At 39.3% G+C, this 27195-nt stretch overlaps 1 protein-coding gene and 1 long non-coding RNA gene across 7 annotated transcripts in view; one reads left to right on the forward strand and one right to left on the reverse strand.

Moving 5' to 3' along the window:
- The first annotated feature begins 77 nt into the window (after window positions 1-77).
- LOC113163483 lies at window positions 78-20717 on the forward strand. The gene is made up of 4 exons (XR_003298903.1): window positions 78-281; window positions 14052-14109; window positions 14227-14265; window positions 20156-20717. It is a non-coding gene; the product is annotated as an uncharacterized LOC113163483 (long non-coding RNA).
- The window catches only part of anks1b (ankyrin repeat and sterile alpha motif domain containing 1B), a 166214-nt gene continuing 153405 nt past the window's right edge, over window positions 14387-27195 (reverse strand). For 2 of the 6 annotated variants that reach the window (XM_026362152.1, XM_026362156.1), the window contains 6 exons: window positions 25369-25440; window positions 22841-22927; window positions 21000-21140; window positions 20730-20897; window positions 16713-16804; window positions 14387-15581 (listed from right to left, as the gene is read on the reverse strand). In XM_026362152.1, the coding sequence (XP_026217937.1) occupies window positions 15533-15581; window positions 16713-16804; window positions 20730-20897; window positions 21000-21140; window positions 22841-22927; window positions 25369-25440 (609 nt within the window). In that variant the 3' untranslated portion in view covers window positions 14387-15532. Of the gene's footprint in view, window positions 15582-16712; window positions 16805-18263; window positions 18387-20729; window positions 20898-20999; window positions 21141-22840; window positions 22928-25368; window positions 25441-27195 lie in introns of all 6 variants that reach the window. The other 4 variants (XM_026362157.1, XM_026362154.1, XM_026362155.1 and 1 more) reach the window with 4 other exon arrangements.

A 27195-nucleotide genomic window follows, 5' to 3' on the forward strand; every position in this document is an offset into this window, starting at 1 on the left:
CTGGAAAAAAAGTGAGCTAACACGAACGGTGACTGTTATTTTGATGCCGGCTAAGCTAAGCTAACCATGCTAGCTTCGGAAAGAAGCAATCAGCTCACCTGGATCCACACCTGTGCACACGTCAAACTGGAGCACATGACGCCAAAAAATCAACAAATAATAAGATGATTTACGCATTTATTATATGAAAAAGGATGAAAACTTTTCACTTTCGTGGACCCTTTGTATTGTGGAGTACAGCTAAACACAGAGGGAGGACAACGTTAAACACCTGAGCTAAGGTAAGACCCCCTGCTATGTTACCCAGTGTTAATTACTGGTTAGCCGCTATGCTAAATTGTAGAGACGCTTGTGAAGCAGTTTAGCGGGTTTGAGTAGAGTTACCTTGTCACTACTAATATTCTGCAGCTAATTGTTGTTAAATGTTTAATTATAACTATAATTAAATGCTGCATTATTATGTACATGCTCATGGTTGATTATGCAGCTCTTGAAGGTTTCTACTAAATGCACTAGAGCCATTTCACATTGCTAAATGTGCATTTGCAATAAACACCTGATATCTGTGATTTGTTGTGGCAAAGTTGCATTGACAGGGTTGTTTATCTAATGTTGATAAATACCAAATATGCATTATAGAGGTGAAGAAGGACATTGTTGACGTCTGTGTGTTTCACTGTTGGTTCACTTGCAGCAGTGTTTTAGAAAAAAGTTTGTTTGTTGTTTTATTGTTTGTGTTGCAAGGATCAAGTTTACTAGCTTAAATAGCTTCTTCTGTGATTTGTATTTATTTATATGCACCCAATTAAACAGCAGGTGATTTAGTAGTTTTAGTGGTGGTTGTATTTTTTAGGAAGAGTAATGAGATTTTATTTCTTTAATTTGGATTTATTTTGACATTGAATACACAAAATGCCCACACCGAAGAAGTAAAGGGAAGCACAGGTCATGCACAGGCATTTTTGCTTGGAAAAACTGAGCAATGTTTCTGTGTTATGGTCATCCAGTAGATGAATCAGCTAATTGTTTCAGTTTTAGACTCACTATAGAGTTGATGTAGAGTTGAATGTACTGTATTATGTATATTGTGTATGTCTATGATGTTATTGCTGCAGAACTCTATAGTTAGATTTTGGTTCCTCCAAATAACTTAGCCACAGCAGTCATAATATCCCAGAGCTGCCTCTGGTGATGACAATTCAAATGACAGCAGAATTTATAAATCCATCCCACAATCTGCCATAACTCCACTGATTTACACACAGGCTGTAACACAGTCTGGATGCAGTCCATGATGACATGAGCCGGACAGTGATGTATACCTTTACCATCTCCCTGTTGTCATATCCATCAGCTGACTTTGAGTAAACTTGTGTCACTGGGTGAAGGCTGAGATCCACTTCTCAGCTGAGTTATGTGTTATAGAAGTGACTGATAAAGCTGTAGTGTTAGCGGGCTATCCTCTCCGTTAAAGTGGTTATTAAACTGTATGTCAGTACTTAGTGAAAGCAACTACTACTGTTTGTCTGTGTATCTGTGAATGGATGTATAGGAAACACTGAGCAGGTTTGGCAGAAAACTGTACTTCAGTATGAATATCAGGGCACCAAGAAAACCCCAGATAACATAGTACCACAGTCTTTTCCTGGTTTAAATATGGCTGTCATGATCTCACCACTTGCTATTTATCTTGAGGACCTGCTCTGGAGACTGGGTAAATTTGTCCTCCATAAATCACATGTGCGGTGATCACCCTTGTTATCTGGACAAAACAGGACAGCATTACCTACTTCTCTTAACCATTTCTCTTTGAATGGTATTTTAGGCACTGCAGAGCATCAAGGCAGCGAACAGATTTGGGACCTGATCCAGTATTGGTAGAAGACGTGCAGCAGCCATATGACATAGTAATGCAACATTACCAGCTGTCAGACTTGAGTACTTTCTATTTATATTCTGACATTTAGTGGGTGATGTGAAGGCACATGCAATGGGGTTATATATTCTCAGTGTGGCCACAACTTGAAATTACCAGAATATAGAAAAGAAGCGCAGTGTTAGATTTAGGGTGTTGCCTTTCATAGATGGTGGATTTCTGCCTGCTGCATGAAACAAAAATGATTTGGAGGTTTAGTCATTTACATTGTTATTGCAATGATTACACACATTTGCATAAGCTCAAGGAAACATCAGTCTGATTTTAGCGTGCAGTTAGCCCAGGGCCTTTGTGAGGGAAGAATGAGTGTCTTAGATGGTTGCTCATCTTGTCTTTTTCACATTTCCACCTGTTTGAACACCTCTGCCAAGTTCAGATAATCAGTAACAATCCCTTTGCCTTCAAGTGTAAATTAAACATGATACTCTCAGCTCTTGACGGTGGGATTAGTTTCACATATTTGGTTGAAACGGAAAATTCATCTGGCTTTAAAAAAAAAAAAAAAAACCTTGCTGTTTTTCTGATTTGTGTAGCAACATGTTTTTCATTTTAAAATGAAAAGCAGGGAAATGCTGGATTCCACAACTCGTTTCCTGTTTGTGTGTGTGTGTGTGTGTGTGTGTGTGTGTGTGTGTGTGTGTGTGTGTGTGTGTGTGTGTGTGTGTGTGTGTGTGTGTGTCTCCATCACCATGTGCATTTGCACACCCTGCAGTCTCCACAGGGAGAGGTTGTGAAGTTTTTAAAGTCTGGTTGAGGTGTGCACTAACCTCATTAATTCAGCTCTCTCCTACTTAATTAATCTTTGTCTGCTGCTGAAGTAATTACAGCTATCTGGCTTCTGAGTATCTACACACTACTGACACCACCTTCCCCTCTTGGTGGCAGCTGGACCAGGATTTCCTTTCCGCAGACTCTAATGTCTGAAGTAAGCACTACTTAACTGTAGCATGACGGAACAATCTTAAAAGTCTTCCTACCGTGTGTTTGAGCTAAATTTTACTTAGGTGGAATGAATTGAGATAAAGGAGTTTGTTTTGACTGGATTTAAAAGCAATTAATTTATTTTCAGTATTCAAATTGCTCCCTGGCTTACTTTTTAAAGCGTGTGCTTTAAGAGGTAATTTAAAATGTAAAGTTCAGAGGCCTAATTAGCCTGATTCAGCATCAGTATCTGTTAAGAGGTGTAGGCTAATGCGAGGCTGATATTTAAACCTTTGTAGATTCTCAGTGTGAGGTCTGCAGTTTCACGTGGACTCCCAGGAGATTTAAAAAGGTTCTGTTTCAAAAGAGCTAAGCTTCCCTCCGGCTTTCTGTCTGCTAAGACTTTCATATAGTTTTCATTCTCTCTCTGCTCTCTTTCTCTTCGCTGCCTTTTGCTTCTCATTAATTTTTCACTGTTTCCTGTTTTTTAAGCTGGTGGCTGTGCAACGTGCAATTGTGCATGCAGATTTAAGGCCTGTAACCAGCCAAACACGAGAATACTCAAATTCACACATCGAAAAAGTGAAGGATGGTGGTGAGTCCAACTACAGTCACTGTGCATGTACTCAGGAGGTGTGAGACACGTATGATTGTCAGCATGTGTTCAGAGAATGAGGGTGAATGTGAGAGTGTGCAGGGTAGAAATTAATATTTGCAGTGTGATATGGGTACAAATTAAATTTTAGGATTTATTGATTAGCAATTTGCAGTTTTTTCAATAATTGTAATAAGCTGGCATAACAGTATATACATTTATTATAATTAGTTCTTTTGGGATTGAGTACAGATAAATTATAGTGAAGTAGTTCTACAGTGGGATTGATTTGGTTTTTATTCCTTTGTATTTTTTCTGCACTCAGGTATGATATTACAACACTGAGTAATGAAAAATCTCCAGTACAGTTCCCCAAAGCCTAAGGTGACCTCTTCAAACAGCCAGTGAATGTCAGCCTTTTTTCCTAGGTTTTTGTCAAAATAGTTAAGAATGAATTAGGTATTATTGAAGCCTTGCTAATACTTTCATTTACTGCAAACAATGAGGCCTGTAACTAATGATTATTTTCGCAATTTGTCCTTTTGTCTCTTAATTATTTTGTCTAAATTGTGAAAAATGCCTGTTACAACATCTAACAACAGTCCTGTAAAGTTATTTATTCCAAAAGTTATTTATTTTACTTGAAGAATTGATTATTACTTGCTGGTCTATTATGTTTTTACTTAATCAGGACAGAAGGTCTCATGTACAGATTGTACAAACCCTTAATGGTAATTTGTGGTATAGGGCTATATAAATAACATTTGATTTTATTTGTACACATATTGTATTTATATATTTTAATGGATAAAGTTACCCATGTCCATACAGTCTATAAGTGATCCCACTAAGAAATGAGCGATGGGGGCAAAAACCAGTCCCTCCTGCGAAAAAATGCATTTAAATATTACTCTGAAGACAGTTTAAGACTTCAACCTTCCAAATTAGTGACATTAAGTGGATCTCTCCCAAGGTTGAGTTTTACTTTCTAGTCCAAAATTAACTTCTTTTGTGTTTTTTTATTTTAAAGAGACTTTAACTTTGGAAGATATTCACTTCATTTGATTAACATAGACTGCAGATGCAGAAGTATATTAGCTTTAGATACATTTTTGCACAGAAACAAGATTGAATCCATCATATAAATGAACTGCTAATGGGATATATAAGCTATATAGTGGGAAATTTACATTTGACATTTTTAATTAAAGTTATCTGTGGTGTTTGGTTAAAAATAAAACTACACTGACAGCACCTTAAATTACTGTTTGGCATTTCTCTACTGTAGCTCCTTTCACTTATCACAGAGAAATCTGCGATTTGCTACCATGGGTTTGGCAGATTTAGAAGTTAGTTTTAGGGCTAATTTTATTCTTTGGCCCACATAAGAATAATGAGCACATTAAAGGAGGAGTTGTTAAGTTTGGCACGAGAGGAAACTAACTGAACCCGGCAAACTGAGAAAGACTTTATCTATCCTATGCTTGTGTGTCTGATCTCTACCTGTAAGCAGCCCTGTTGACGGCTGCCAGCATTAGGAGCTGTAGTTGCCAACCCTCACGCACACAAATGTTGTCCCTCTGCTCTTTTGACTATTAGATCTGACTCCCCTTGAGTATCGGGTCACCGCTTCATCATTCCCCAGTGTCTTTTGAACCTGTTTTGCTGTTATATCTTCACCCCATGTGGATATGTGTGTGCTGTTAGTCCTGACCTTGGCCAAACATTGATTCCTGTTCCTGTCAGCTGTTGGCTCAGCTGTGCGCCACCTTTATTGCTTTCCCTTTTTGGGCCAGAGGGCAGAGAGCCAGAACTCACTCCACGTTGGGCAGTTTCCCATTTCTTCTTAGCTGTTTCACCTTCTCTCACCCATCAGCCCAGATGGTACAGCCTTGGAAATGCAGCCATGGCCATGTCACACAGAGCAGGACTGAGCAATGGCAAAATTGTTTATTCTGTGTAAAATATGTAAGGTTGTGATATCGGGGAGGTCAGAGGAGATTGAAATGGAACAAAGGCCTAGGAAGAGCTGGAGCGTTGCTCACCTGTGTCTTGTCTTGTCCAGTAGCTTTCCCAGCCAGGCCTTTAGGACTCTCATAACGCCAAAGGAAAGAGAGGCAGGACTGCTTGTTTATTCTTTCTTTTTAGTGGAAGTTAATGTAGCTCCAGTTTGCATTTACACTTGTAAATATATAATGAAACAATAACAATGAAAATTGTGTTTCATGTTTGGTTAAGGAAGATCATTCCTACAGCTCTGTTTTATTGTAAATTCAAAGGAGAGGAATCAACACAGTTCCATTTATTGAAGATTGTTCCATGAATTAAGTTCTAAATATTCTATTATTAAATAAAACCAAATCTCCAGAGCTCATAAAAATGGTATTTGTACAGCGTCAGAAACAGTAACAGAAGAGAAAGAGAAGAGAAAATATTTATGTTTCAGTTGTTTATTTAAACAAAATAACAAAGGTTTCAGTTTCCTCAATACGAGAATGATCTTCTTTTTCCTGTTTTATGATTTTATCTTAGGATTTTAAAGCCTAACCTTTAGCCATTTTTAAAATTATTCCTTTTTTTAAATTGTCCATTATTCTGAACCCTGGATTAGTTTATTCATCTGTTCTTCTATTGTTCAGAAACGGCCATACACACTGTTTCACTGAGATGTTTCTTTATTCCTGACTTGGTTGAGATATTGTTTAAAAAAAATGCAATATTTCCTACAGTTGTCCAAAGTAAGCAATAACCAACTGCGTGTGAGTGACACGTTCACACCCCAGCTCCTCTTTTCCATTAAAGAAACATCAGTCAGTGGAGCAGTGTGTGTGGAGCAGTGTGTTTTTAATTGTTGTTGGACAAGAACGGATGTTTGTGGCACAGACAAACCAGGCAACCCATTGTATGTTTTTAATTGATTAATCAGAAATAATTAACAGATTACTTGATTATAAAATAACTTCAGTACTAAAACAATTAAACTGTGATGTCGAGAAAAACATTCCTAAAGTTGATTGACAGCGTATGTTGAGATGTTAAATAAAAGTCCTGATTTATTGACTAAGATGAATAAATTGATGTATGAAGCACAAACAGTTGTTTTAAAATTGCCTATCAAGGTAAAGTGTGTTATTTTAATCTGTCATCATAACTTTCTACGTGACTCTTCTGCTTATTCGTGTTCAGATTTTCTTATTTTGCTGTGTTAAGTGTTTTCAGCACCATTTAGACCTTGGGTTTGCTGTATTTTGCAGTGAGTGCTGGATGAGGTGTTATGAAAGCAGCAGTAAGTAGACATTAGGTCCCCACTTATCAAGAGAAAAACCTTTGTTGTCTTGCTCAAGGGCACTTCAACCAACCTGTTGATGATGTTTTGTAAGCTTCTGCTTACCAAACAGTCTGTCCAACCACTTTGCCACCCTGCAATCACACATTATACAACAAGCTTTTGAAGCCATCGAACCGTCTTGCTTGACAACTAAATTTTCTCTATTATGTTCCTGCTGCCTCTTCGGATACATTATAGCACCAAATGCATTTTAGCCGAAATGTGTTCAAGAATTACAGCACGCATCATCCAAAACTTGCACACCAGCAGTTTTTCTGATGAGGCAAGGTGCTGCTTCAAACAGATAAACTCCAAATACACACACAACATGAACACACCGCTGCAGACAGAGCTTTATGCTTTAATCTGGTTTTGTACCCGTGATTCGTTGCAGGACGGAAAACGCAGGCCACCTAAAGTTCAACAGCAGTTTTAAAAGCCTCTTAAGGCTGAGTGGCGCGACAGTCAATTTGATCTTACTAGCATTATGACCAGGATATACATATTGTATACCGATCAGATTATAAGCTCCCAAGATGCAATTCCTGATGTTTTACACCATGTGCCGTCTTAGCAAGAGCTGGACAAATCTGCACTTCAATATAAAAGCATGATCACAGTTACGTAAAAGGTTTTTGGGGTAGGTTGAGATGAAAATCTTATTTTCTGAGAGCAGATGATCTGTAAGCCATTTTTCAGAGAAACTAAAGGATCAGTAAGGGACAGGTTAAATTAAGATTGAGTTCTATCCTAAATTTTTATTTTAAAAATATACGTATTTCAGTTTTTTGATATGTTAATAATGCACAGCAAGGGTTGTTGTAGTTATTAATGACAACATGACTGTGTGCACTATGTTTAATGTGCTACATTCACATTAGACAGAAGTCAGACATTTTATCTGTTTAAAACATTAGATTTTTGTTTGGTTGTTGAAACAGAAACTAGAAATACTAGGGATTTGTGATCGTAATTTCTTTTAATGACTAAATAAAACATGTAGTACGGTTCTTGATCTTTAAGGATTAAATGAGATTGGATTTTCTGTCTGCAGCTGTTTTTCTCCTGGTGTTGAAGTTGGTTGGTGGGGAGCTGATGTGTGAAGATGTCTTGTTATGGTGCTGATTTGTACTCTCCTTTGTTTTTATCACACATTGTAGGACTAGAGTCTCTTTGCGCTTCACAACACAAGTGAGCCTGCACAGTGAGTCGATTAGTGGACATATTGTGCATAATCGCTCACATGTAAGTGTTTTATTATATTAGTGCACTAGTTTTAAATGGTTACGAATATAACCTCTGATTATATACGATACAGTGCAAAACCATCAATGAGAAGACAAGATGAATGAGTGTAGGCTTTTTTTTTAAAACATCTTAAAACCAACATCCTAAATAAATCAGTTTATGTAACCATAGCAAAAGCAGATTACTGATCCTCAAGGCTGTTTCTGCTGTCTTTCAGACTGACTAAGCAACGAACTGAGTCATTTTTAACATTTTTTTTGTTAGGAAGCTATTATTGTATTTACTTGTGCCAGAGCTCTTGCACCATTTAGCATTAAACATTGGTTGTCCCAAACAATTAGTGCTGCTGCTGCTGTGCTCAAATGAATGCAGACAGATCTGGAGCAGAGTGACTGGAGCAGGCTGATGAGCTGTGTGGACTTGTAGTCTGCCTAGCCTCAGGAAGCTTGTGTGTATGTGTTCATGCAGTTGATCTGCTTATCTTTCATGTGCTTTAAAAAAAAAAAACATGACATGGTGTTTCACTGTTGAGATTTAACCATTGTACCAATTTGGCCTTATGTCTCTGTCCTACGATGCTGTTCTCTGCCTAGTGAAGCAAGTCTGCAGAAGAAAGATGCTCTTTAAATGTGGGCACCGTAGAGAGAAATTATATATATGTACATAGAAATTATAGTTAGTGGTAATCAGTTACATCTGCTAATCCTACAGCAAAGCAAATCAGTGAAGGTTCTTTTTAATGATTTTATGATCGATCCAAAAAGACATGTACACCTGTTTTCAAAGAGTTCTCATGCTACGTCGATGTGCCAACCTTTTATTTGTCTAGAAATAACAGTAGGTCGCTCCGTGTGTACAGTATACATGTTAATTGGTCTGTTGTAGAGGTGGTGTCTTGGATGTTGAACCTGACAAAGCTGGGCTACCTGTTTTTCTCTTTATGACGAGCAGTGAGAAGATTGAACCACATATAACAGTTGCTAGTTTAGCTCCCTAAAATGCCAAAACTATTTCTGTAAGGACTTGTAGTAAGAGTGAATGATTCCAGAAAAATATATAATTAATCCAATTACAATATTGATCTTAAAAGCAGTGACACATATGATGAAATTTATTATCCTAATACATCACTTACATTTCAATTGATCATTTCCCAAGAGTTTATTCTTTAGCTGTTTATTATTAAGAGATTATACAGGTAAAACACTGGCACTTAGAAAAAGAACAGGTTTTTATAAGGTGGCCAAACTAAGCTAATTTTCAGCCCTCTGCAAAATACAGTGTAAATGTTCAAACATAATAAATTAATCGGTAAACAAACCAGAGAAATGCTAGTTCAATACTGATCAAGTGCTTTTGTTGATTGCAGCTCCGCTTTGTGATTGTAGCTAAAAATATGAGAGATTTCTTAGTGCAGCTTAAGCCTCTGCTCTTCTCTTGGTATTAACACCTTTTTCTTAATTCTTCACTGCGTCAAAGATAAGTTTTGTGCTTTGCTGATTCTTGTGTACTGGAAAGGTGACATAAGCAGCTTTATGTGACAGCTCGGCTTCACCGCTGTCATGTCGGCTGACTGCTGGGAGGCGGCTCGGTACGAGCCTGCAGCGCCGTCACAGCTGTCTGTGTTTTGGGAGCAGACGTCAACCTCAGCTCAGAAATGCCGTCCAGAACAGCTAGCCCATCAGCTCTTATCGCAGTCATGCCAGTTGTAGTTTTTGTGTTCTCCAGGGTAGATCAGCATGCAGCTCTCCCACATGCTTTTAATACCACCTACCTTACCCGAAACGTTTCTGCTCTGAAATCAGCTGCACAAAATATAACAAATTGTCATTATGTAAAATACTTTATGAGCCTTTTTCAGCACTGTCAAATCAAATTTTGCTGTAGCACTTAACCTACATGGTTATCCTCTGCCCATTTGGCACAGTAAGCAGACCCAAGAAAATAACCAGATTTAAATTCAGTGAATACAAACTTGACGCACATCTGAGGTGATTTTCAATATTCGTCATCAACCTCGTCAACCAACTCTGTTTTGACCAATTTTCCTAGATTTGAGTGTGAATCAGGAGTGCTGGTTGCTTCATATACAGGTCTATCCAGAGAATTATACAGAACAAAACAAGTCTTCAATGCTGCATGTCTAAATTCTTATTAATCTGCAGTGGTAAATGTTTTTACAGCCAGGGAGGTTTTACACTGGATCCATTTGTTATCAGTTAGTCTTCATTTTCATTGGTGTCTGATGTAACACAGTCATAATACGCTTTGTCACTGAGGTGTTTTTCTGAGCCTAGCTGTTCATCAAGGGATAGGACTAATTGCTGGTGAGATGCAAGAGCTGTATTGTATGGTAATATTACAGGTGATGAAGCTGTTTTGTGGCATTTCATGTTTTTGTTGGTCTGTCTTGGACTGTGTCATCCAGTCCATGGACAAAAGGGGCAGTGTTGCTGCATGGCTTGGTACTTAATTTATTTTTACTACGTCAAGCGGTGTTACTGACTGTGTTTAGTATTACAGTTATTTTTTAAGGGAAACAACAGCGAGGTACACACTCTGTTTAGCCATGTCTGTTATTATGGGCATAATTAAATCATTAAGATGGTATTAACCGTTAACCATATGACTTGGCAGCTAAAGACAGGATTACAGATCCTGACGCTATACCACCATCTGTATATTGTAAATTATTTTAATTTTGTGCATACACTTTGAGTTTAAAAGTTATAAATCCCTAAGTTCATGGTTTTTTTTAGAGGCCGGATGCAAAATCAGCCAATGTATAAGTCACTAACCAGCAAACGTCATGAGAAAGACACAGTCCTCACTACATGACAAACGTAAACTCCAACTTCACATTCTCTGTTGCTAAATAGGCATCATTACTTAGATTACCTGCACCCTACTTACTCTGAATGGTTTGTTTTCCATTATAAATACTGAACAGGACATTTTAAATGCAAAAAAATAAAATAGTTGTGCTCTATGGTGCAGAAAGTGCTGCTGTATCTAATGGGTTTTAAATCCAGTCCAGCCTAGCTCGGTCTTTCAGTACTGCAGTTTATTGCTAATTATCAGCCAACATATTCTCAGATACTGATGCATCAGCAATACGCTGATATTGGCCCCAGTGCAGAGTGATGGAAATGTGTTTTTCATTACTCCCGAAAATAGTGGCGGTAAAAGTCTGTTGCTGAGCATGTTTCTTTTTGAAGATGGTGCAGAATAGTTTCTTTGTACCCTACAGAGATAAAGTCTGCTGGAGTCTACTGTACGTCGGTATGCTCAAGAGTTTGACTTTATTAGAGAGACAGAGTACAGCTTTTGTTTTGTGCCTATCGCAAGCTAGTCTGTGTGTGTGGGGGTGTGTGTGTGTTTGCTTACCTTTTTGTTAACGTGTTCTGCAGAAGCGGTTTCCAGCCAGTCAGTTTCCAGGTTGGACTCTTTTCAGTATATTATGATAATGCGAGTGCCATGCACCACATCTCACATCTGCTAGGTGCAAAAAAAAGGTGTTTTTGTGTTGAGCCTGCCATTTACCAAACGTAGCAAATTGTTTTTATGTAAAATAGTTTCAGTGATGAGCTTCCTCCCATTTCTGGGACCTGTGTGCACAGAATACAGGAGACTGGATTTCAGTGTACACAGTGTGGAGTTAAACCTAAATGTCATTACTGGATCAGAAAGAAGCTCTGGTTGATGCTGTCCTTTTTGAATAAATGCCAGATATTGTGGTTATTATAAAAGCCGTTTTTCACATTGTTGTTTCATTTAGCTGGTAGCCGTGGGCAGTACGCACCATCTGTAACTTTGGCCGGCCCCCACAGTCTGACACAGACGGTGAAACAAAGCATACACTCTTCCTGTCATACACTTAGTGTAAGAAATTAGTGATCGTTAACAAACCATCATCTTGCCATTTCCACGTACTTTTCCTTTCACAAATAGGTCTTCAGTGCTTCTCTGTGTGTTCCCCTCTTACTTTATTATTCTTTTCTCATTGTTCTCCTTTTTGTGCTCAGTTAAGTCGTGCGCCTCCACCTCTGCCAGCTGTAGAAATAAAATCAAGCTGCAGGAGCTTTGGGAAACGTAAATACAGCCGCCACTGCACCACTCTCGACTCTTGGTCTAATCTCCCAGAAATAATGTCATGAATTACCTCCCACTCTCCCACAGTGGCCTTTTTTTTTTTTTTAACAAACAATAAAATGTTGTTTTGTCAGTTTTCAACAGAATGCACCAAATTGTGGATTGGCAGTAAATCTTTAGCCACAGCCTGGGTCTTTTCTTCAGCCTCAGAAAACAGTGCAGTGGTTGCTTCTATTGGCTGCAGATTGCAGTTGTCCATCCTGCAAACAGATTGTGAGCCTTTTCATTCAGTGGTTTATAACTCATGACAAATGCTTGTTCAGCTTTCCAGAGACTCACTGTAAATGTCAGTTCGTAGAGGTTTATAGACACTCATCCTCCCTTCCACATTTTTTTTTCTATTATCCCATTTTTATAAAGCTAAGTAGTAGACAGTTGTGGATTGTAAAAGAACTACTAGTGGTGTAAAGTTTGCAGTAAACCGTTTATATAGTACAACTGGAGCGTACTGTAGTTTACTGGGATTGCATTTCTGAGCCAGGATACATTTTTATATTTAACTAAAAGTCACCTTTTGTTGACTGAGAAGGCAGAAATTCAACTACAGCCTAACTGTCGTGTTTGTACGTTGTGATTCTCTTGAATGCTTCTGTAAGTGATGCCTGCTGGCTCGTAGGAAGTCTTGCTGTCCCACATGCAGCTTGGCTGTGCACATTGTTAAATTGTAATATCGATTTGAAAACAATTACGCAGCCCAGTTGCCACTCATATCTGTCATATTAACCAGCTGAAGTGACCGTGCTAACGTTACCTGAATGTTTTACATGAGCCATTAAAGGGTTCACTTACCTTTGCCACTTTCCATTGTAGATAATTTTAAAACTCTGTTTCTGGCTTAAAGTTCTGTCAGTCAAATGTAGGCACACCATGTGGTGAGAACAGCCAGAGGGGCTCCAGCTCTCAAACCCTGCCAGGGTCTTCATGTTTGTTTAATTAAACCCCTTAGCGCTAAGCAGTGATGGTTTTAATTATTGCATAAACAGCCCTAGTCAGTTGGCTCCTGTTTAATGACTGATTAAATGTTCATGTGAAAGCTTTCATCTGATGTTTAAATTCCTTTAATATTTCATTCATGCATCTGTGTACATAAATTTGTATTGAAACTGCTTTTCCATTTAGCATCTGTGATTTAGTGTCTGATTTACAAAGCATAAAGGAAAGAGATGTGATGGAAACTGGATGCAACTTGACATGCTAAGTGTGTTTCCAGGGTAGAACCTTAGCCTGATAAAAAACAGGCCTTTCTTTATGTGCAATATCTGTCTAGCAAAAAAACTTAGTGAGACATGAGTGTGGTAAGGGAAGGGTTAGTGTTTTTGTCATTTTACTAAATGAATTATGCATAATATAGGCAGATGGTTGTTGCTTATTCAGATTTCATATTTTGGGAGCTTCTACAGTATTCAAACTGTATATCTTTGGATAACGAATGACTGCTGGGCTGGTTGCTGTCTGTTTAGCGTGGTGGCATCAATGTATATTATGTGCTTTTGCAGCATTACAGCAGAGGCTTATGGGCAAACTGTGCAGGGATTCAGTCACCATGGAAACACTGCAGCCTTGTTTATCAAATTGTGAGTGGGGTTGTCTGAAGGCCAGTGAAAGTAGTTAATTGACCATATAAGAAGGCAGGGAACTGCTGACCCAATGTAGACCTCTCTGTCAGAGTCGACTAAATCGTAACGTGTAACAGTAGGAAGAAACAAATCATACATGCTATGTTGCTAAGCAGTTCTAAATGGGGGTCTTTAAAGTCTAGAAATTAACCTCAAGTCTCACGACCTAATATAAAAACAGTTCTTTGTTAGATTCTTAATGATCTGAAGTGTGCAGAAAGGGAATAACCTTGTCCATTTTGTGTCTCTGGTCAGTTCTGATGTCCCTGCCATCACAGCCTGGTACCAGAGCCAAAGACTACTGGATGTAAAGGTAGATGATATTTGGAGATCAATTATTAGTTTTTTGGATGTTTACCAGAGAGATTATAAAGTTACATAAATACAGTATGCTGCTAAATCCTAAACTATATGTTTTCTGTTTGTACAGCAGTTGGTGTATTTCCAGATTTCTCCAATTATTGCTATGGTAAGTACATTTTTATTATTACTGATAACTATCCCTCCACACTTGCTCAGAAGAGTTTAAACTATAATGAAAAAGACAAGAATGTAAAGAAAACAAATGACAACTTTATCTCAAGGATAAATAATGGTTGTACAAGTCATATTTTATTCCATGTGCTTTACAAGGATATAAATAATGGCCAAAATTACAAAAATCAGTGTACTGGAAGCCCAAGCCTATGTACATTAGTTGGTCAGCAGTGATGTCTCCAAATAACTCATTTCAGTTTTCACTCAAAATACAACTTCTACAATCCACCTGTTTTTAAATTTCCAACCTTTATTTTGGTACCTTGTTTCCAGTGCCATGTACTGCAAATCCTTTAATCTTTTACATGTATGAACAATGAGTTGGCAAAATATCTATGTACATTTTATAATTGGATAATGTCTCATCCAAATACAGTAATACTGCGTTTAAAATAGTACATCTGCTAGATAAGAGTAGAGCCCCATGAGAAATGATGGAGGATTGACCTGACAAGAGTTAGCTAGCCACCTGCAACATTCACTCTGTGTATACAAGTATGATCATCTAGTTTTATTTTAAATTTTTTTTAAAGGATGGCCATCATTCTCAGCCCAAAGTTTTCATCTCAGCATATAAAAATAATATAACATTAAGACAACAGTAGACAAGAGTTGCACAAGAATAATCATTATGGTAATAATACTCTCATTTTAAACATTAAAAGGTCGGGCAATACTAATAGATTTTTTTTTTTTAAACGGCAGATGCAGTTTTGTTCACATAGGTTCATCGTCCATTATGATGAGACACACCCGTTACAGCTAGTCCAATCACATTTATGCACTTGTGCATATATCTCTGTATTCTGAAAAACAAAACAAAATACCAAAAGAGCCAGCCAGATATCCTTGAATCCATACCAACACCGACACATGCCCAGTGGTGCCTTTAGTAAGCCCATAGTCTGTTACCAACAACTCCCCTGTAACCTCCCAAGTTCGGCGCATTAAACAGATCCTGCAGAAAGTTGAGGCTGCTTTCAAATAAGTGTACATTCAGAGCAGAGCGTCTGTCAAGATGCAGTCCTGTGTGTGCAAGTGTCTATAGGTTCAATGTTTACGGTGTCAAGCATCATGTAGGATGGATGAATGTTTAATTTTTGTAGTCAACCTTAAACACTGGAGTGGCGTCCATGTTTGTAGTCCTTTTGTAGTCCATTTTGCATTGTATGTGTGACAAGGTCCGTGTTTAGGGCTGGCTACATTCTTTGCATTCCACTGTAATAGACATGAGCATCCGGCATTGCCCTGCAAATGAGATGACATCACTTATCGAGAAAGCCCTCACACCACGCCTCTCCACCGGCCCCCCTGCTCAGCAAATCCAAAATGGCCACCATGCGTCTCACAAGCCACATGCTAAACCTTTTACAGACGAGATTTTCTTCCCCCAAATAAAATAAGTTTTACAGCCAGGGAAAAATCCAAGTGGTTAAAATAATTCGGAACATGTACACACGTGCTGATAAAGGTGCTATAAAAGCAAAATATCACCTATGTCTTCCTGTGTCACAGGTCAAGTTTAAAGTAGTTATTTTCAAAAAATAATCTGATATAAAGAATCAAAAAGTTGAAATACATTCTAGTAGCCTGCTGGATGAACCAGTTTGAGTCAAAATTGACTGTGCTACATCACCTCTCCTCTTTGATTAAAAAATAAAATAAAATAAATTTAAAAAGTCTGAACACGTCCTCCAGTTGTCATGCTAGACAACGTCCCTCCTCATTGTCAGCTCCCACACTGGGCTCAACAGACAGCTAAAACACTGTTACAGCTCTTAGCAGTATTCTGGTTTCAAATCTCATTCAAGTTGTCAGCGGCATTTGGACAAAAGGGCTGAGATGTAAAGAAAAGTGAGGGATGGAGGCAGTTGCAGGAGAAAAAGGAGAGGGACAAAGCCAATGGTTACACCCATCAACAGGAAGAAAAGAAAAAAGCAGAACAACCAGCCGGTTGACCGCTGACTGACCGACAAACAGGAAGTGGAAAAACGGAGCTGACCATTCCCCCTACAAGTGGAGACAGAGGTGCACCACAGCCCTGGGTTCAAAGGTCATGCGCCAGCCCTGCAGGCAGGAGGATGGGACCCAGGCCAAAGAAAGGGGGAGCAGAAACAAAAGAGACGAGAAAGAAGAGAGAGACAGCGCAGCGCCAAACATCATCATGCACTGGACAGGCTCGTCTAACGGGGCGGGATGTATTGTTTTTTTTTCTTTTTTTTTTTGTTTTTGTTATTTTCAGCCGGTGAGGCGACGGCAGTGTGCGTCGCTTGTGCCCAACTCCGGGGCAGGGCCCCGGCACAGGGCCACCTCTGAAAGGCACACACACACAGGAGTGGAGACAAGGCGGGTGTATGTTAGAAAATAGTGGTCTCGTACTTGGTGTTGACTCCTCTCTTGGCCTCCTGACCCGGCTCGACAATCCATGGCACGTTGGCGTGGCCCTTCTGGTCCATGGACGGCTGCTCCATCTGGCACAAAAAGAGATGAAGAAAAGGGGAAAGTGGAAACAGGAAAAAACATTACAAGAAAGGAAAATGAGGCAGAAATAAAACATCATTTCCAATGACCTATGTATTCAGACCAAAATACTTCACTTTACTGTATTTTAGTGTATTCATTTTTAGAATGCATGTTGGGAAATCTCCGTGTCCTGGTTTTGAAGATTGACATTTTGCACACTTCACAGGCAAATGTCTGACAGAACTTCATACTAATAACGTAAGTGAAATCAGAGTGACATGGTAGAATAAATAAATGATGCCCTGCTGAAAAAGTAATGCAATGGAAAGTAACTCAGAATGTCAGAGGGATAGGAAATATAGTCATGGAAGCAGAATGGAGAACACAAAGTAATATCGGAGAAGGATTGCCATTTTTAATTTTACTGTAGGAACCTACTGGTCTACAGTTGCGATTATAGTGCACTATATATGCCACAGTCGCTTACTGTACATCATACTTCGTATTTTAATGATCAAACAACAGGAAAGTCTGTGCCACCGTGAAGCTCAGAAGGAAACCAACCTATTTCCAGATGATTTAGGGGGGTGGGGAGAATTGACAGCGCGTGCTTTAGTTTTGACAGACGACTAAATTTGTCCCTAAACTTTCTGTTTTAATTTACTTGCATTAGGTGTCAAACTACAATGTCAGTGTTCAACAAAAAGCATTAGAGACATGCTTGTGTTTGAGTAAACAGAATTAATCTCCAAGTTCTGTAGTAAACTAACAGTTTGTCTTATCTTCTCTCAACACGCAGCCACAGCATCAATACAGACACTGACTAATGTATTAATCCAGTTCTACCCTCTCCCCTCTTACACGCCCTCTGACAGCCACAGCAAGACCTTAAAATCGTGTTAGGGGCTTGCAGGATTAAGGACAGGCAGACACACTTTCGATCTCGCGGCACTGTAAAATCAAACTGAGCAACAAATTCACCCAGCATGCGCCACCAAGTTGTGACAGAATTATGTTTGCACTCGTAAAACAAGCTTTACAGTTTGATTTTCTGCAGAAGGGTCTGAACATAAGAACTTGACATGATGCTGCAGGGATGGAAACTGATGTGGCTTTTCAGTTCCCATCCAGTGCTAGACAAGGGAAGTTGATTGCTGTTAGCGCATTTGAATAATTTCTCCCTCTCTCTAGCATTCACTGAGCTAATAATGGTAAAGTGTAGTCCTAATCATTTTCAAATACTGGTTACTGCTTGCAAAATCTTTATGATACGGAGGAGTATTTTGACAGCAGTGCTACTAAATGTTATATGGAGATGGAGGTAGAAACTGAAGAGTGAGACACACAAAAAACAAGGCTGCAGAGTCAGTAGAATAAAATGGAAGCACTTACAGACGGCACTTTCTCCTTGACTAAAAGAAAAATCATGTGGAAATAAGGGAAAAGAGAAGGAAAAGCGTGAAGGACCTGTGACTGAGCTTTGTGAGGAAGATGGAAGAGTCGAGGGGGAGGAAGAGGAGGGTGGAGAGGAGGCCGGTGAGGGGTGTAAATGTGGCCCAGTGACCAGCGGCAGGAAGGGGGCATGATGACCTACAGGGGCAGAGGTCATATAGAGGTCAAAGTGCGCCTGCTTGTTATCACCAACACCGAAAACAACAATTCAGCAAGGCAGAACCACAGCAATGACAGCAGTTGCATGGAAACAGGAAAAAGCAACAGCACTCCAAAACCAAAGCAAAAACCATGGCAACAACATGGCAGCAAAGTCATCACCCTGGAAACAGCGTGGGACAGCAGCATCACTGCAATACAGCAAAACTCAAGCTGGAGTAGGCCATGTTACGCCACATTTATATAGCAACTACTACACGGCAACAGCACTCCCACCAAGACGAGTAAGACACAGCAACTGATTTTTCCGCCAAAGCAGCTTCACAAGCCAGTCTAGTTGTTTTTTCTTTCTGAATTTTCTTCTCAATTCTGTCAACAAGGGAAAAGCTTCTCGTCAAATTTCAGTTCTTACAGCCTTTAAAGAGAAGTACAATTTTTATTGTAAGCATTGGCTCATAAATCAACCAAAACTGAACCAGCTGCTTGGAAACGAGCTATTTTCACACCACTGACAGGCAGAAACAGATTTGTAAAAGTCAGTCTCAAACGGTTAACGTCACGCATTTCAATGTCATTTTAAAGCTACAGTCAGATTACAATAACATGCTGTTCAAAGACAAGAGCTAACACGGATAAGGGCAAGTTAAGTGGATGTTGAGGGAGATTTACAAGCACGTGCTCACACAACACACACACAACATAAAAATGATAATGAGAGGGTGTAAAGAAACTGTCACTAGGCAGAGTTACAAAACAATAGTATTTTAAAGCACAGGGGCTTCCAAGGTGCTGCAGGATGGAGATCATGGCTGGCAGGTGGCAGGAATATTAAGTGAATACTGCACTGTCTTTGTCCTGCTGCACACCACAAGTCATTAACACACACACACACACACACACACATTCACTTATATGAACACGAAGGAAAAAGGCAATTAATGTAACGGTAGCCGACTCAGCAGACTGTGTTTACACATGCCATTGTCCATCATCTCTGTAGGCACAGGACCATCCACAAGCTTTGCAAAAACACACAGACAGCAGGAGAACAAATACTGCATGCGCACTTTTCTTGTCCTGCATCTCTCACTCTTTCCTCACCGTCTCACATCTTGCTCTAACTTTGGAAAGTGAGACTATTCCTCAGAAGCTGCCGATTCTCCTGTCACCATCTCCTCCTCCTGTGGCTCACAGCAATAGTCTTAGCACACTGATATAGCAGCCACTGTAACTCTATACCCAGTCTGTCAGACACACATGCCAGCTGATGCATGTTGGTAGAGGAGGAAGTGAGTGCAGAGCTAACGTGGCTATTTTAAAGCTTTGAGGTTAATAGGAGGTTGACGCTGTGGTTGAAGGAGACATGAATAACAGACATACGCTTGTAAAGCTATCTTTGTAAATACGCTCAGTGATATAACCTATTCTCTAGCCCACTTCTCTAAACCTTAACCATCATAACCACAGTAAATGCTTAACCTCAACCCTTAGTAACTAATAAGCTGAACCCTGTCTTTACCCACGTGGTGTGAAAGGCAGACTGGTCTTCACAATGTAGAGACAAGTAGCAAATATTTGATGACAGATTTTAGACATGTGTTAAAGTAATGCTGCATTTTTGATAACTAGTAGTGTGTCAGAGCAGTGTTTGTGTCTTGTTTCTACAGATGCTAAAATGCCAATGAACACATTCTCAATGCAGTAGTATGGAGGACTTGACCATGGGATGATTCTTTATCTTCTTACAGACAAACGCACTGCCTGCAAGCAAGCCTCCCTGGAGCCCTACGCAAACAGCCCTCATCAATCAGGTCAGTGTATAAGAGACTGCAGGGACAGCAAGACTGAATGGATGCTTAACAGATCAAATATCCACCTACACCTATGCCGCATGTTTTGTTAGGTCAGGACGCACACACATACAAAACACATGCGATTTAAGATAATCCGATAAACCAAACGGAGTTGGAAACGATGCAAATGAATAGGGATGAGAGATCTGGACAAATCGTAGCAGAGGGATGGAAGTTAGGAGCTGATTTTAGTGTAAATGGGACGGAGTCAATGAGATGCTGGTTAGAATTGATTAGAAGCAGATACAGAAAAGCTACATTTGAGTTAAAGGGTTAAAGTTTGAGGGGTGAAATCACAGGTTAAAGTGAAAATCCATCCCAAAATAGATTGAATCTCTGTTAACAAATGTATTAAGTCCTGTAAATGATTAGTTTATTAGCAATCCTTTGAATCCAGCTAATCACCTAGAGTTACAAAGTGAATTTAGGTTTGGGATGGATTTTTCATTCAAACAGCAGCGGTGCTTACAGATTTGCGGATGTTGAAGCGGGGTTTGGGAACAGGTTTGCTGGGCTTGCTGTCAAAACTCTCAGGTAGTGTAGAGGATCCATGACCGCTCTTCCTGGCCTGCAGAGCCAGCTGGTAGGCCACCTCAAAGGCCTGTCCCAGCGTCAGGATGATCTCATAGGCCAGGTTCTGAGGGGGTAAAGGTCAACAGGCATTAAAATGAAAATATAATATTACAAGTAGAATTTATATATATGTGTGTGTAGAGCTGTAAACATTGGCAGTACTGACCACATCAAAAGCAGTGAAGACATGGCAATAGTGGTGACTGGACTTCAGATCTTTGGTGATATAGGCAAATGTAGACAGATCTTCTGGATCCTGAGCCGCACATGAGATGTTACGGATCTCATGCTCTGCGATGATATTCTGCTAATACAAAAAGTGAAAAGAAAATGAACAAAAAAAGGGGGGAGGAAAGATAAAGAGTTTCAGAGAGGTTGTATATTTCTACTGAGCCACAGAAAAACAAATGTGATTTATTATTCATCCCATATCACATCCTAAAACCATAATCACTGTAGCACAATTTTTGGTTTAAGAGTTTTCTGGAGTCACTGAGTTGGAATTTGTCCTCTGGTAATGCCTCTGGAGAAAACTCAGACTGTTGTTAGTTAAAGTACATTTCAGTGCAGTGAATTATACAGCATCAAAGCTGAAATAGAAAAGTTTTAGTGAGGACCAACAGCAGAAAAACATTTTTAGACAGAAGTTGCTGTCTTTGTGCTAAATGACGAAAGTCACAGTAACAATTAGAATTTCTGTAGATTTTATATAGTACTATCATAAGACAAATTAGAGCTCTAAGTGACCTTATTAAATTTAGGATGATAAAGGTAACATGAGCTTTAAAATGCATTATTTTAAAAAATACCAAGTGTACATTCTGTACAGTGGAACAATGGAGTTACACAACAATCTGGCTTTAGTCATCTTGGTCTTGAATGCTGTAAAAGGATATCAGCCTATTGATTGTTGTGGTGAGAAATCACTGTGTCTAGTTGTGTTTCAGTACAGACTCTAACAAGAGAATAAGGTGATTTTACTACTTGTGTAAAATGTCCTGGAGATGTACAGATGCTGTAAAGCCACTGTTTTTCCTTTTATAGTAAGCTATATAGATTGATCTGTTACCCATAATAACAATTCTTTTTTTTTTTTAATCACTCTCTACCTCTCTACATTAGGCACGAAAGGATCTAAGATGAAGAGGATGTGAGAGGTAGGAACATCCTCGCATTTTTGCCAAACTGAGGTAGAATAGATCTTATTCTTTGACACATGGGAATCTGTGCCTGAAACTGTAATCTTATGGTATCTGTCCAGTAATTGATTGAATAGTGTGAAATATTACACACTGAAAAACACTATCTCTGAGTAAACTGGGCATGCTGACACTCAAATCAGTCAGTTGTGATGGAAAAGGGATAAAGTGTTAAACAGGTTTTTTTTTAAACAATATGAAACCTTTAGTTTTTTGTTTCTGCTAACTTACGTACTAGAAATATAGATACATTAAATATATATATGTATTAAAAAAAATAAAATAAGGAGACAGCTGGGATTTACCCTCACACTCCCACACTGTTGACTCCTCTGTTGCTAATTGGCGTCCCCTCTGTGCTAGTTGTATCCAACACAACATCACATTCTAGCAGACTTCAGAAGGTACTTCACTCATCTTTGGTGTCTATCTCAGCCTGGTCACCTATCTTGGTCAGTTAGCACTAAGCTAAGCTATTATTTACAATTATTTATTGTTACAATCTCTAATTGTGGGTCTATAGCTCTTCACATCTCACATCAAGGGATAAGTCTTAATGAACTGTGTGTTTTTTAAAGCATTAGGTATTAAAGAACATTTAGCTCATCTATTCTAATACTGATTATTATCTTTTATCATTCTGCTTTCTACCACACCTCACAGATTTTTATACCATATCTCCACACAGGTTGAAGCAGAAGCAGCAGAAGCCAGACCTGACACCTGTGAATGTCACACATGTTCAAACGACTGACCTTTCAAGTGTTATTTACAGTAGGTATCAGAGGAAATGAGCTGTGAATGTTACCTTATTTGTAGCGTCAATGAACTTCACTCCTTTGTAAGATACGGAGAGTACAATGGTCGGCACTTTCTTCATCTGTTCTGTCGACTTCTTGGAGCAAAAAGACAAAAAGATAGTGACAGTGATATTTTTGTAGCCATATCATGTATGTTGTGGTTGGGTTTATGTATGTAAATAAAATAAAGTTTGTATCAATAAAAACTCCTATATGTTGCATTATTTTATTTAATAACGTTATTTAATTACTAACATTATCCAAAAATGAGGAGACAGCTGGATCCTATTCTTATCACTATCCTATTCTCCTACACTGTTGACTCCTCTCCTCTGTTGCTAATTGGCGTCCCCCCCCCTGTGCTAGTTGTACCCAACACAACATCACATGTCTAGCAGACTTCAGAGGGTACTTCACTTATCTTTAGTATCTATCTAAGCTCTATCTATCAATCTACAACTGTTATAACCTATAACCTGCTATTATTTACATTTTTAAATTAACAGTTACAATCTGTCTTGTGGGGAGGAGGGTTACACCTCCCCACAGTCCTGGCGTCCTGTCTCCACCTTGCCGTAGCATTTTGTTGTACCTCGTCAATCTCTAGTTGTGACATTGTGCTGGATAGTGTCCTAACCTGGACTCGAACCCCGCCCTACCGATTCCAAAGCCAGTGGCGTTAACCACTGAGCTATCCAGCTGTCTCCAGCATTTGTTATCTCTATTACCCAAATAAACATAAAAACACAACGATGACATTAAAAAAAAAATAAAATAATGATGAATAATGAAAAAGAATCAATAAGAAATAAATAAAGCGAATTAAATGAAGAAATTCAACAACCTATTGATGACTTTCTTCTCAATTAAAGTAAATTCAAATCATCTCCAAAGGTCATGAGTTGTTAGGTACCTACAGAAAAGACCCAAGCGACTGCAGTGCTGCATATCCTGCAAGTACATTAGCCTTTAAGCCACATGAGGTTCCTGCTGCATATCTGTCCTCATTCCTAGAAATTACATACTAATGTGTCTCGATTACCTATATTTGATCTCATTAAGCAGCGAGAGACTGTACAGAATTATGTGATTTACAACAAGGTCACTGTCGTCCTGTCAACTGCTTTAATATATTCAAAGAAAAGGATGTGAGATAATTTTTCTGTATCACTTTTGTCCTTCATCCCAGGATCCATATTTCTATCACACTCTGTTCCTTCTCCCCCTGTGGAATCTACTTGCTGTTATTCATCCTGTATCTGTATCGTCTCTTTGTTCTGTTCTTCCCTCCCTGCTCGTAGCGTGTTGCTGCAGTTCGGCCCTGTCAGGATCAGGTACTGCTGAAAAGCTGACAAAGGCATCTCTCTGCCTGACTTCACTGGCTGATACCCAGCTAGAGGCTGTGAAGTTACAATTTAAACATACACATCTACCTCCACAGCAGAGTGATGGCAGAAAGCAGGCATTGATTTAAGATATGTTCACCTGGTAATAAAAGCCTGAATTATGATGTGCATCTCATTGCACATAACAGTAATTACCACTGATATGCAACACAAGTGTGTCAGATTGAGGAAGGAGATGTAAAAGAATTGTTACTAGATGATGTTTTGCCAATACTGTCATGCCAATAAAGCCATTTGAATTTGAATTTTGGAAGAAGCCCTTTAATGTGGCAACACAAGTATAGAGACAGAAGAAAAGAGAGCAGGGGAGTGCTTTGCTCATGAATATTAAAATTTATCTTCACACTGCAGAAGCTTGGGATGAGAGTGAGAGATATGAACCGAGGGCTACAGTAAAATATGAAGGAAAAGACATAGATAGCAAGAGGCAGAAAATACCAGAGAGAAATGGAGCAAGAAGAAGAGAAAGTGAGCCGGAGAACAGCACAAAGTGAGAGACAGAAATAAGGTGCTTTGAGGTAAAAGGGGGGATTGTAGTGTATCGAGCTACCCAGCCAAGGATATTAAAAATAAATCCCTCAATACACTTAATCTGCCGTCATGATATTTTAAGTTTGAGTAGTAATGTGAATGTGAGGCCACTCAGGCTATGAGGCTGTGTCCCAGATTGAAAGGTTCTTCCAGAACAGCTTCACACACTCCTGTCTTAGTGGCTGGTGTAGTGGTAACATCACTACCTCCCATGTGGGAGCCTGGGGTTCAAATCCCAGCTGTGGCAAGACCATTGTACCCTACTTGTTACTTTGGATAAAAGCGTCTCACAAATATATATTATCCTGTTGAGTGGTTACAAACTGAAAATATGCAACTTGTTTTAAAATTGATCAGTGAGTCTATGTATAATCAATGCTCATGAATAATTCTGGTTTGTAACTCAGGTCTTATTTTGTAGCATCTGTCTAGATTTTAGTAATGTCACTGTGTTCCCACCCTGGTGAGATAAATCTTAGTAGTGCCGGTGGTACCAGGTGGCCAGGTTGGAATAAATAGGATTTTATGTCCTGTTCATCTTGTTTATCTATCGTTCATAGTAGCAGCAGCAGGAGTGAAGTGCGTAAACTGTGCTTTACCCTCATCTTGGCACAGGCGTCTTGTGTGGACTCTGTCCCTCTCAGCTCCTTCACCAGCATCGACCCCAGGTACTGTGGGAAAGACAGATGTGTATGGTTATAACGTTGCAGTTGTGATAACGTCCTGATGGTCTTTGCAATGTAAGTGCTGTCAAATTGATTTTCATTTCAAAGTTTTAGTAAAAGCAGCAATTTCAGATTTAAGAACTTTAAATCTGAAAGTTTAGCAGTTTTTGGATGGTGAATGAAAACTGGACTGTTTAAGCACTGAGGCATTGATTCTGATGTCAGCAGATTAAAATGAATTAAATTCAAACTAAAGAGGCTGTTTCTTACACCTACAGTCAGTCCTGCATATGACAGTCCTCAAGTGAAGATGAACACAGTCATCTGCTGTCAGCTGTGCTTGTGGTTCACATAATGAAGATGACTAACTAGTCAGAGCCATCCTTTGAAATGATGAACGGACCACTCTGCTGCTGACTGCATCCCTCAGTGATCCTAAGGAGGACACTGACGTCTACTACTCCTGTCCAGGACCTGACTGCCACAGCGTCTAGCAGTTGTGAGCCTGCTTGATTATGATGAAATGGTCTGAGTCACCCTGGCTGCTGCTGAATGCTAAACAAATTAGTGCTGAGGAAAACACTGATGTCTATCCGTACCACTGCTGGTCAGGTCCTGACCGGTGACAGCTGCTGTGACGCTGCTTCTGTCCTGATAACCACTAATACATGGTACAAGTGCTGACTGCTGGATTCAGCACAGAGGACAAATCAGTCTTTACTGACAACTTCAGACCAAAGTACTTTATCAGACCTGTTGACACTGTGGAACCTGGCTTAGTAAAGATCACCACTCATCTCAGCTTGGACTGGCTCACTCACATTGATGCCGGACATGGGAGATTTTTCATAATCTTTAAAACGACTAAATAAAACTAAGCCAGTATTACTTTTGAAGAAATAAGAACAGAGTTTTTGTCAACTTAATGAAACTGACATTTCTGACATTGCAAAAAATTCACATAAGACGTGGCTGTTCCAACGTGAGGATTCAATAAACGCACACAGCAGGGATCACGTCAAACTTAAGAAGCTCCTAGAGGGACAGCATCACTAGAGTCTGGCAGATCTTTCTGTCTGGTTCCAACTATCATCAAACATTCTGCACACGTAGTAACTGATTTAATAAAGAAGCTACTAATGGTGACTGTTTTACAGGGAAGATGTTTATGTCGACATTAGAGCGCTTAATGGGTGTGACATTCTCTACCTCACAGTGCCCTTCCAGCATATGGAAGGGGCTTATTCCCTTATGTGGCACCTAACAAGGCTTTTAGTGAATTAGAAGAGAGATATTTACAGCTGTGTTCATCTCACCTTTGTGACTTCACAGTAAATAACTCAACAAAACAACCTTTTTTGCCCAAAAGGTTGTTTTGTATGATGAGCTACTCTTTATATAATGCAGACTCATATTTTGGTTTGGAAGTCTGGTCATCGGTGGATCAGATTGTTTAGGCATGTTAATACTTGACTCAAGTTAACAATGTTAAGTCATTGTTATGAGAGGGTTACTGGCAGTTATCCTAGCAATTGCATTATAGTTGCACACAAGACCAGCTGCTGTCTTGTCAAGGATTCCTCTGTGGCAATTACTGTTGTATTACACAAACACAAAGGTCTTTATTAGTTCTACATATAATTCAAAGATGTTTTTACAATAAGACAAGTCTACAGCCAAAGTAGCAGCTCTGGGGCTGAGTGGTGCTTTGAATCAGCATGGCCACAGTAACTATGTTGAGTATCTGGGATTGATGTCATT

The sequence above is a fragment of the Anabas testudineus genome, chromosome 23, assembly GCF_900324465.2.
Source record: "Anabas testudineus chromosome 23, fAnaTes1.2, whole genome shotgun sequence".
Lineage (NCBI taxonomy): Eukaryota > Metazoa > Chordata > Actinopteri > Anabantiformes > Anabantidae > Anabas > Anabas testudineus.